Here is a 12,685-nt window from a genome sequence, read left to right on the forward strand (position 1 = left end):
GTCCATCTTGGTGCAGTGAGCCACGCTTGGACAATGAAGCCAGAGTACAGTCTATACCCTTCATCTCTTCGTGCTTCCTCCAAATTACATGGAAAATGGTGGAGCACTGATTTATCAGCCAGGTGGTGGGGAGGTAGGGCAGCCAGGTAAGAGGTGGGAGGGAGAGAGAAAAAAAGAGACAGGCAGACAGATAGAAAAAGAGAGACAGAGTGCAGGCAGTTGTAATCAGGAGGTTTCCGTGTCCCATTTGACTTGCTGCTATGAGACACTGTGTGGTCTGAAGACAATGTTGCGCACTTCCTTCCTGATTGTATACCATCGAACATCCACTTCTGGTGGCTCTGTCCTGCAAGTGAGACGGTGATGATGGTGTCTTAGCCATTGTCTGTAATTACGACTGTGTTAGGCTGATGCTTGACTAGTATGTGAGATATTACGAAGAAAAATCGTGCAGGAATGACTGCACTGAGCTTACCATTGTTCTTTCTGGTACTTAGGTCAATGATGGGTGGTCTTTTTTTCATTCTTTTGTTTTGACTTTCTAGCAGTTCGATTACAACTGAGTAATTTACAATGCTATTTCAGTGGACAGTTAAAAATCAAACACTTTGATACAGCTTTGGATGAATATGTAGGCCAGACCAGGTAAGGATGATGCATTGCCTTTCCTAAAGGGCACTTTGCAAACTTGACATTTCTTTTTTTACAGCAAACAACAGTTACACTGTCACCTACAAGCTAGCTTTTAATTCCAGATTTTTATTAAGTTCAAATTACACCATGTACAATGGTGGGATTTGAACCTATGTCCCTAAAACAAGAGTAGGTCAGAGGCTGGGAATTCTGAGGCTCACCACCTGACCGCTGAATTTTCCCACATCAATACACCAAGTCATGATTGTGAGCATGAATGACAAACGTTCAACACTATTCAGGAAAAAGTAGCCAATCGGATCATAATCCTATCCACCAGTTTAAATATTCACTCACTTCACCAGTGGCGCATAATTGTACATATTGTCTGGAATTTGCACTGCAGTGACTCTTCAAGATGCCTTTGACAGAATTGTTAAAGTGCGACTTCTATCATCTCAAAAGGACAAAGTTAAAACCTCAAAAGGACAAAGTTAAAACTGCAAAAGAACTTTACCACCTGAAAACTTCCTCTCCAAGTCACAAACCACCCTTACTCAGAGCCACATCACCTCTTCATTCACTGTCAAAGTCAAAGAACTCTCCACTGAAGGTTCACCTACACGACATGGACGGCAGCAGTTCAAGAATAGGGCTCATCAACATCTTTGCAATGTCAATTAAGAATGGGAAACAAATGCTGCTTTTGCCCGTGACATTCACATCCTATTACTTGTAGCTTCTATTTTTGTCATGCTAATCAGAATTACAGCATATGAGAAAGATTTTAAATTTTATACCCAGTACAGGGTCAAATAGATAATCTATAGTTACTGAGCAGTATTAGTCCCTCGGGTGCTTTTAATGAGTTGAAATGGCAAGTTAATTTAAGAAAAGAAGGGGATAAATTAACTTGTCATGCCGAGTGTGTCAGGACACACCTCTGAAGGAAGAGGGACTTAAACCCAAGCCTCCTGGCGCAGAGGCAGGAACATGAGCACAGCACCACAAGATCTCATTGATCCCCTCCATCAGTCAGTTTCATAGAACATAGAACATAGAACATAGAACAGTACAGCACAGAACAGGCCCTTCAGCCCACAATGTTGTGCCGACCATTGATCCTCATGGATGCACCCTCAAATTTCTGTGACCATATGCATGTCCAGCAATCTCTTAAATGACCCCAATGACCTTGCAGTTTCCTACTGCAACTTCTAGTAATGACCTTATCACACTTTTTCAGTGGCTTAGAATTAAACCAATTTATAGCTGAATCGTACAGCTGAATCAAAGATTCTTATTTACATCCTCTATCTGCTGAATTAGCTCAGTCAGGGTTCCAATATTAGTATAGGTAGGAAATAATCTGTCTTGCTTCCGTTTCCTAAGCATTATTCAATGACTCACAGTGGTTAGGAAATTTTAAGTTGGGTCTGCTAAATCAGACATGAAAATGGGCATGTTAATGTCCCTTTCAGTAATCTGCACAGGCCATACAATATCCCACAATATTCAATTATTCAGGCCTGTCAAAAAAATTGTTTCTTAAAATGATTTCATTCAACAATGGCAACTGTATTAAATCAAATACATCCAGGTGTACGTCTGTTACTCAAAACAACAAGTGGTCTATGAAGAAACCAGGTAAACCTGTGGAGGACTCCAAAACTTCCTGCAAGGTGAAAGGGCTCTTGAGTTGTAAGGCTAGTGTCTCTACCTCTGATGGAAGAGACCTGGGTTCAAGTCCCAACTGCTTTAAAGATATAAAGTAATAACATCTCTGAATAGATTAATCAGAAAATACCTATGTATCTTCAGGCAATGGCTCTTGTAGCACAGTAGCCATAAGGCCCAGGTTCAAGTCCCACCCGATCTAGAGGTATTTAAGAACATAGAACAGTACAGCACAAAACTGGCCCTTCAGCCCACAGTGTTGTGCCAAACTTTTGCCTGAAACCTAAGGTCTATCTACCCTCCACCGCTACCTTAAACTATCATCCATATACCTATCTAATAGCCGCTTAAATGCCCCTCATGAGGCCGACTCCACTACCCTCTCCAGCAATGCATTCCACATCCCTACCACACCCTGAGTAAAGAACCCACCTCTGACGTCTCCCCGATATCTACCTCCTTTCACTTTAAAACTTTGTCCGCTCATAAAAGCTACTTCCACCCTAGGAAAAAGTCTCTGGCTGTCTACTCTATCTATACCTCTGATCATTTTGTACATCTCCATCAAGTCACCTCTAATCGTTCATTGTTCTAAAGAGAAAAGCCCTAGCTCTCTCAACCTTTCCTCGTAAAGCCTTCCATCCATTCCAGGCAACATCCTGGTAAATCTCCTCTGCACCTTTTCTAACGCTTCCACATCTTTCCTGTAATGAAGTGACCAGAACTGGACACAATACTCCAGATGTGGCCGAACCAGGCTTTTGTATAGCTGGAGCATAACATCACGGCTCTTGAACTCAATCCCTCTATTAGTGAAAGCTAACACACCACACACTTTCTTAACAACTCTATCCACCTGGGTGGCAGCTTTCAGGGAACTGTGGATGTGAACCCCAAGATCCCTCTGCTCCTCCACAATGCCAAGAATCTTTCCGGTAACCCTGTATTCTGCTTTCAAGTTTGTCCTTCCAAAATTAATCACCTCACACTTTTCAGGGTTAAATTCCATCTGCTACTTTTCAGCCCAGCTCTGCATTCTATTAAAGTCCCTTTGTAACCTAGAACAGCCCTCACGCACTGTTCATAACGTGACCCACCTTCATATCATCCACGAACTTGCTAATCCACCCTTCCACTCCTTCATCCAAATCATTTACAAAAATTACAAATAGAAAAAGGACCTAGAACAGATCCTTGTCGTACACCATTCATAACTGAGCACCATGTTGAATATTTTCCATCTACTACTACCCTTTATCTTCTAAGGGTCAGCCAATTCTGAATCCAATCTGCCACATTTCCCCCTATCCCATGCCTCCTTAACTTCTGCATGACTCTACCATGGGGAACCTTATCAAACGCCTTACTTAAGTCTACGTATACCACATCCACTGCTCCACCTTCATCCAACTTTGGTCACCTCTTCAAAGAATTCAATAACGTTTGCGAGGCATGATCTACCCCTCACAAATCCATGCTGCCCATCACAAATCAAACTGTGCCTTTCCAAGTGATCATAAATCCTGTCTCTCAGAGCCCATTCCAATAATTTGCCCACCACAGACGTAAGACTAACTGGTCTGTAATTTCCGAGGGTATCCCTGTTCCCTTTTTTGAACAAGGGAATGGCGTTTGCCTCTTTCCAATCTTCTGGCACTATAACACGTGTGAACAAGTTGATTTAAAAATATCTAGTTATTTTCAGTTTTCAATTGCAAAATATGTTAGTTACAACAGAGGGAAAAACATACTTGACCTCATCCTTACCAATCTGCTAGGTGCAGTTGTGTCTGTCCATTACAGTACCGGTAAAAGTGACCATGCACAGCCCTTGTGGAGACTAAGTCCCGCCTTCACATTAAGAATAAACTTCATTGCGTTGTGTGGCACTATCACCATGCTAAATGGGACAGACTACCCACAGATCTAGCAACTCAAGGCTGAGTATCCAGGAGACACTGCAGGCCATCAACAGCGGCAGAATTATACTCCAGCACAGTCTGTAATCTCAAGGCCTGGCATATCCCGCACTCAACCATTACCATCAAGCCAGGTGATCAACCTGGAGAGTGCAGGAGGGTATGCTAGGAGCAGCACCTGAAGTTGAGGTGTCAATCTGTTGAAGCCAGCAAACAGGACTACGAGCATGCCAAACAGCAGAAGCAGCATGTGATAGACAGAGCTAAGTGATCCCAACAACAACAGATCTTAGCTCTGCAGTCCTGCCACATCCAGTTCCAAGTGCTGGTGAACGATTAAACAACTCACTGGAAGAGGCAGCTCCACAAGTATACCCATCCTCAATGACAGAAGAGCCCAGCATATCAGTACAAAAGATTAGGCTGAAGCTTTTGCAGCAATCTTCAGCCACAAGTGCTGATAATCCATCTTGGTCTCCTCCAGTGATCCCCAGCATTACAGATACCAGTCTCCAGCCAAATCAATTCAAGGGGCATATCAAGAAACGGTTGGAAAGACTGGGTATTGCAAAGGCTACAGGACCTGACAACATTCTGGCAAATAGTACTGAAGACTTGTGCTCCGGAACTTGCTACTCCCCTAAGCCAAACTGTTCGAGTACAGTTAGAACACTGGTATCTATCCGGCAATGCAAAAAATTGCCCAAGTATATCCTGAACATAAGAAGCAGCACAAATCCAAAAACTGGCCAATTACTGCCCATCAGTCCACTCTCAATCATCAGGGAAGTGATAGAAGATATCATCAACAGTGCTATCAAGCAGCACCTGCTCAGCAATAACCTGCTCAGTGAGCCCTAGTATGGGTTTGACCAAGACCACTCAGTTCCTACCTCGTTACAGCCTTGGTTCAAACATGGACAAATGAGCTGAATTTCAGTGGTGAGGAGTAAGTGACAGCTCAGCAAAACTGAAATCAATGGGTATCAGGGGGCAAACTCTCCAGTGGTTGAATTCATGCCTGACACGTAGGAAGATGGCCATGGCTGTTGGAGGTCAATCATCTCAGCTCCAGGGCATCTCTGCATGAGGCCCTCAGGGTACTGCCCTAGGCCCAACAACATTCAGTTGCTTCATTAATGGCCTTCCCTCCATCAAAAGGCCAGAAGTGGGGATGTTAGCTCATGATTGCACAATGTTCCACAACATTCGCGACTCCTTAGATACTGAAGCAGTCCATGTTCAAATGCCGCAAGATCTGGACAATATCCAGGCTTGGGCTGACAAGTGGCAAGTAACATTCATGTCACATAAATGGCAGACTATAACCATCATGAATAAGAGACGAACTAACCACTGACCCTTGGCATTCAATGGTGTTACCATCACTGAATCCTCCACTATCAACATCTTGGGGGTTACTATTGAAGAGAAACTCAACTGAACTCACCACATAACCAGAGTGTCTACGAGATCAGGTCAGAAGCTAGGAATACTGCAGCAAGTAACTCACCTCTTGACTACTCAAAACCAGTCCACCATCTACAAGGCATAATTCAGGAATGTGATGGAATACCCCCCATTTTCCCCCGGATGAGTGTAGCCCCAACAACACTCAAAATATCCAGGACAAAGCAGTCCACTTGATTGGCACTTCATCCACTAGCACCCACTCATTCCACCATCAACCCTTAGTAGTTGCACTACCTACAAAATTCACTGCAGAGATTCAAAGATCCTCAGACAGTACCTTCTAAACCCACGACCACTTCCATCTGGAAGGTCAGAAGCAGCAAATGTACAGGAACGCCACCAGCTTCAAGTTCCCTTCCAAGCCACTCACCATCCTGACTTGGAAATATGTTGCTATTCCTTTATTGTCGCTGGGTCAAAATCCTGGAATTTCCTCCCTAATAGCATTGTGGGTCAGCCCACAGTATGTGGACTGCAGTGGCTCAAGAAGGCAGCTCACCACCACCGTCTCAAGGGCAATTAGGGATAAGCAAGAAATGCTGGCCAGCCAGCGACACCCATATCCCACAAATAAAAAAAAACTAAGAGATGCTCTCTGCTTTCAAAAGTTGCTTTTAAACACACTATACTAAACGAAGTGGTCAATTTACTCACATGTGTTCATTCAAACATTGATTAAAGTGTTAGTTAGAATGTTACAGTCTACGATTAAAATAAGTACAAACAACTATATGAATATTGATCTCAGCCTCCTGAATTTGTATTAATGAATTTTTGAACTCTCAGATTTAAAAGTTATCCCATAATAGTATACTGTCACTGAAAAATGACGGCTGAGAAAACAGCTACGCCTATATACAGATCTCGCAGACTGAGGCCATAACATTGCAAGAAGCTCCCAATAGGAATACAGACTCATGGATCTGATTATTTATTCAATAGCAAGTTCTCCTTGAGCTAGTTGGATATAAAAATGTCATGATGGCATAGGAGGAGGCCATTCAGCCCTCTGAGTCCATGTCAGCATTTTGTTGAGCTACCAAATCCAATTTCTCTGCACTAACTATTCATCCTGCAAGTTCATTTCTCTCAAGAGTCTATTCAATTTTCTTTGAAAGCTTGAATTTTCTACACTTTCACATGTCTTGTAGATTTGTCAGATATAGTGCTAATGTCTTGCAAAAAAAAACTACTGGTTTTTCAGAGGCAGAAAGAAGGTCTAAATGTTTAATTATTGATAATTGGCATTATTGTTAAGGTCAGCACCATGTGGCCACCCCTAATTCTCCTTGAGAATGTGGTGATCGAACCTATTCACAAGCTGCTACAATTCCACGCAGTAATTTTTTTTCACAATATTGATATGTAGAGATTTCTGGGATTATATTCAGCGACAACAAAATAATGGGCACAGATGTCAAAACCAGTACTGTAAGTGTTTTGGAGGCACTGCTAAAGAAGCTCTAACGATCTCACGCTGTAAACAGAAAATTGCAGCCATTGCCTGCCCCATGGACTGAAAGAATGAATGTTGTGCCAGTGAATGAGGTGCTGGTTTAACTTGCAGTTTGGTTTAACTTAGAGACGGTATCCATCATTTTTGCTTAGGTTGATTGGGAAATTATGTTAAAAGGTATAATGGTACACATTTAAAGAATAAATAAATAACGCGGCTGCCTCACAGCACCAGGGTCTCAGGCTCAATTCCACTGAAGGGTGATTGTCTGTGTGGAGTTTACACATTGTCTGCTGGGTTTCTTCCATGGGAAATGCAGCAGTACAGGGGTAGGGTAGGCGGCTGGGTCTGGGTGGGATGCTGTTCAGATGGTCAGTGTGGACTCAACGGGCCAAATGGCCTGTTTCCACATTTTCAAGATTATAGTTTCTATGATTCCATGAAATATACATTCCTCATAGCCACAAATATTTCACAAAAATTGTGGCCCAAATGTAGCTAACAAAAAGAGTTAAAGTTAATAAAATTAAGAGATGTTGTTAAGACATTGTTAATGTTGCCATAAAGAAAAGTAAGCACAATAGTTTGGAGAGTTTTAGAATTTAGATTTCAGAATGGATTACAGTGATAAAGAAAATGAAAGAATTGAGAAGACAAGTAAGAGACAAAAAGAGATTTTCAAATTTTCTATAGTTACTTAAAAAGGAAGAGATCAATAAAAGCAAACATGGCCTGTTAGAGGCAGAAATATCTGACAATATAATGGGAAGTAAGGTCCAGATATGAAATAATATTTTGGACAGAATTTTTTCCTGAGAGTTTCTGAAGCCCATCATCAGGTTGAAAAGCGGATCAGATACATCTGTTGAGTGGAAAACAGTCATTTTTTTTTGATTTTCAATTGGGCAGCTAATTAATGGCCAAAGACTGGGCCTGCTGTCAAATTAAGTAAGGTGAATGGGCTCTTTAATGGGAAGGCAAAATCAGAGGCAGGGGAAGAGAGCTCCTCTGCACGGGCAAGAGAGTTTTGCCTTTAGATGCACCTGGACTTCAAGTCTCTGTGTCTGCCACTGACAACCAAGTAGTCCAACTGGTGAGTGTCATCTGCAAGGATCTGGAGGCCAACTAGAAAATCCTTCATGAAATTGTGCCAGCTACCCGGTAGGTGCCAATGGAGAAATTTTACTTGATAAAATCTGAATAGGTTAATAGTGACCATAAAACAATTGTTGATTATCATAAAAGCCCATCATGAATATTCTTTAGGGAAGTAAGATGTGCCATCCACACCTGGTCTGATCTACACATGACTCCAGACCCACAATGATGCGGTTAACTTTAATTGAAATAGCTTAGAAGGCCCCTCAGTCATATCTACCTGTTACAAAGTCTGAAAAAAATGAATGATAATACATGGGCCACCTAGCATTGACTAATTCACCTCAAATGACAACCTTGTAAAGTCTGCCTTAATAGCAGCTAGGAGTGTATGCCAAAACTGGGAGAGCTGATCCACAGACTAGGGAAGTTTAAAAAAAAAACCTGGCCCTGTCTGTCAGATATCATTCCATAAGAATGGCTATGTCCCATACACCACCATCACTGTCTCTGGTTACATTCCCTTTGGCAGGTCAGACTCATAAGAGGTGGCAGCACGATAGTTACACGTAGAAAGAAGCTGCCCTGTGAGTCCTATACAATGACCCCTGACCACCGTGAAGTCTCAAGGCACCAGGTCACACATGTGCAAGGAAACCTTCTGCCTGCTTCTATCTATCACTCCCCCTCAGCTTTTAGGTAAGTACTCTCTATGTTGAACACCACTTGGAGGAAGCACTTAGGGCAGCAAGAGTACAGAATGTATTCTGCGTAGGGGACTTTAATGTCAGCCAGGAGTTTCTTGTTAAGACCATTTGCGGACTAAACTGGCCAAGTCCTAAAGGTCATATCTGCTAAACTGGGCCTGCACGAAGTGAAGGAACCAACAAGGGCAATAAGCTTTCTTGACTTTATTCTCACTAATTTATCTGCAGTAGATGCATTTGCACATGTCGTATTGGTTGGAATGACTAAGTCCTACCTTCACATTTAGGATACCCTCTATCATGTTGCATTGAACTATTACCATGCTAAATGGTATAAATTTCGAACAAACCTAGCAAATCATAACTGGACATCCGTGAGGTGGTTAAGCCCATCAACATCAGCAGAATTGTATTCAAAGTCTGTAATCTCATGAACAGTCATATCTCACATTACCACCAAGCCAGGAGATCCACTCTGTTTCAATGAAGAGAACAGAAGGGCATACCTAAAATGAGGTGTCAACCTGGTGAAGGTACATGCCGAGCAGGGACAGCAGCATATCATTGACACAGCTAAACTATCCCACAGTCAATTAATCAAATGTAAGGTCCACAGTCCTGACAGGCCTGTCGGTTGATCTCAGTGCAGTCTGTGGAACTTCGCTCTGCACTGAACGTAAGTGGCGTGTTCCCACTTTACAACAGCGAATATAATTTAGACTTATTTCATTGCACTTTAATGTTTCACAGCCAATGCAAATTATTTCTTTAACCGAAGATGAAGGGTGCACAGTATCAGAATTCTTACCCCCTAAAATGCCCCAGTTCTCCAGATTGTTTTGCAATCCAGCAAATATACTTGTCAATGTGGACTTTCCGACTCCTGTTTCTCCGATTAAGACCACCCTGTACAGGTTGTTGCCGGAATCAGTGGAGGTGACCGAGTCGGAGGACTCAGAGGACCAGCTCCCCCTGCAGGGTTCTCCAGGGTTCAGGCAGGATTTCGATCGCACCACATGGGTGCTCCCTCTCCACAGCTGCTTGCCGTCTGCTGGAATGCTCCAGCGCTGCTGCACAGGCGCTGGCGTCAGCGACGAGCTACTGCGCCGCCTGGTGTCGTTTAAAGTCATGATTCACTCCACACCGAGCACTGCCAACAAAAAAAAATCAGAGCGATTTAATACACTGACCACAGATAAACGGCTCAATTTTACCGATCAGAGCGAACGATACAAAAGCAGTCGGTTGTGTCTGGGAGACAGACAACTAACAATTCACTGAGGAGCTCTTTTCACTGCGGATTTATCATTAACACACCGAGAATGGAAACCCCAGGCTCCACGGAATAAAAAAAGACCCAATTACTCAGGGAACAAGCAGAAAATGATGGAGAAACTAAGCAAGGATTTTGTGTTGAGAAAGAAACAGCATTCACGTTTCGAGTCCAGTATGACATTTGCAATTTGATTGAACTGGCTATCCTCTCTCCAGATCTCTCTGATTAAAGTTCTCAGTTCGTAAACTTTTTTTCCAGGACGCCTTCAGGAAAGTTTCAGTAAATTCACCGGGGTTAGCCTTCTGGGTAAACAGCGTTAACTGCTACAGGTCAAAACTAAAACATTTCTCCACTGGGGAATAAAAAGTCAGGAGACTAACACTGAAAAGCCAAACCTCCGTCTTTCACGACTCGCTAATATCTTGCAAACAGTTTATATCCTTAAGTTTATAAATTTCACAAATATTAAGTCTTGTCTGCATTGGTGAAAGGCAGCACTTAACGACATTCGTAACTTCACAGAAAAAGCCCTTAAGTGATTTACAATTGCATTTAGATATGTTATACATTATTAAAGAAAAAAGCTAATCAAAGAACATTATAAAGGCACTAGTTTGAGGGTAAAACATTTACCTTGCAGTATTTCTACAGTGCACTCTGCCGTTCTGGGTTACTTCTTGTTGCCGAAGTCTGGGGGGCAGCTGCTGATTTATACGTAATCCTCCCTGATGGTGCTGTCGTTCTGGCTCTAATTCTTTCTGATCTCTCCTCTGGTTTATATTAAGCAGATCAGATCACAACAGGGCTTTTCCGTGATGTCACTAAAGCTCCCCTGACAGCTTCTGGAGATTTTAAAAACAGACCACAAATCCCATTGTCTCCTCCTTCTCCTCGTCCAATACCCCCACCCTCCCCTTTCAGAAGGATGTGAAAAAGTTGTAAGATGGTTCTGATGTGCGATGGAAACAGAACAGAAAAAGTAATGGTGCAAGCAGTTCGTGGTATGATTAAACCTTAAATAACCCTATAACGTTCAAACGATATGAATGCACATTTTAGCAAAACGTTCAGTTTAACGATGAAAGTGGCCAGATGGAGTTAGACAACGTAGTTAGCAACGATTTTGATGAAGTCCGGAACAAGTCTACAAAAGTTGTACCTCAGTCTCCAAGGCGGTTTCCTGACCAGCAGTCGTGGTCAGCGCGCAGCCTGCCTCCCAATCAGCAAGCGCTGTGTAGCTGAACGGGCAGCCTTCCTGAAAGATATCGGCTCTTTGTTAGATGCTTATTTTACACAAGTACAGCTTGTTTAAATTTACATTAAAACACTTGTTTGGGAAGACACTGCTAGCAATGACTGGAATAGCTGGGATCAGAAAATTGCAGACCCACATCTAACTTGTGTTTCTAATTATAAATATGCTCTATGCTTTGACGAAACCAAATTTCACGTTAACCCTCGGTTTGAACAACATGCACCCCCCACGCTCACCAACAATTGAGACTTAACGAAACTCGTGTTAAATGAACAAATACAGTGGTTGTGTAGACTAGAAATCGAAATCAAACATCTTTCTTCGAAAGCTTTCATATCTAGAAATGTATAAACCCAGATGTAAAACAGCTTAAAGACAACGACTGGGAAGCAAACCCATAGCAAAGTGTGGAGCTGGATGAACACAGCAGGCCAAGCAGCATCTCAGGAGCACAAAGGCTGACGTTTCGGGCCTAGACCTTCATCTCCGGAGGGAGGAGGGTAACTTCTTCAGGTTATCTCTGATCAGCAAACCCATAGCGTTTTTTTAACGCCCCACAGGCGTCAATAGAACGTCAAACGCTTACTACAAAACCAAATCTTTATCCTTTCTGTTAATAGGAAATTGTATCGCCATAGACTCCCGTGCTGATCCCGCAGGAACCTGGATTAATACACATAAAGTTGAGAGCTGTACGGTCAGATTTAACAATCTGATGCTTGTAAGAATTGGTGAGCTGAGGTTCCTGCCTTTAATCCATGGACATGCGAATCCTGGCGGAGGACAGGACCAGGTTCCTTTCCATTATTGGTCCCTCCACGTTGAACATAGACTTCTACGTTCACAGAAGAAAGGCCAATTAGGGCGAGGCATTGAGTGGTACTTTAATCCATGGAAAAGTACATTTGTGCAAGACGGCGAAAGAGCAAAGCATTCTCAGCAATGTAATAGTTATGGTAGAGTTCAATTTTAATTGTTTTGTAGGTAGTAGAGTCCGTTTATAGCAAAACATTTGTGAGAATTTATATTTTGTGGTATTCTCGAATTTGAAATAATTGTAAATAAAGTCAGTGAAATACAAAGTGTCAAATTTAATCTTCGACCAATGCCAGAAGACAATGTGTGATCAAAAAATGTTCAATATCTTCCAGAACTTGCACTGAATTGAAATTCATTAATGGACTGTTTTAA

General features: G+C 42.4%; 1 protein-coding gene across 1 annotated transcript in view; it reads right to left on the minus strand.

Annotated features, from left to right (window-relative positions):
* The window catches only part of LOC125452001 (GTP-binding protein GEM), a 31,505-nt gene extending 19,599 nt beyond the window's left edge, over positions 1-11,906 (minus strand). Inside the window, exons 1-4 of the mRNA XM_048529850.2 lie at positions 11,890-11,906; positions 11,399-11,494; positions 10,873-11,081; positions 9,772-10,113 (exon numbers count right to left, since the gene is read on the minus strand). Coding sequence (XP_048385807.1) covers positions 9,772-10,093 — 322 coding nt within the window. The 5' untranslated portion in view covers positions 10,094-10,113; positions 10,873-11,081; positions 11,399-11,494; positions 11,890-11,906. The remainder of the gene's footprint in view (positions 1-9,771; positions 10,114-10,872; positions 11,082-11,398; positions 11,495-11,889) is intronic.
* Positions 11,907-12,685: the final 779 nt, after the last annotated feature.

The sequence above is a fragment of the Stegostoma tigrinum genome, chromosome 5, assembly GCF_030684315.1.
Source record: "Stegostoma tigrinum isolate sSteTig4 chromosome 5, sSteTig4.hap1, whole genome shotgun sequence".
Classification (NCBI taxonomy): Eukaryota; Metazoa; Chordata; class Chondrichthyes; order Orectolobiformes; family Stegostomatidae; genus Stegostoma; species Stegostoma tigrinum.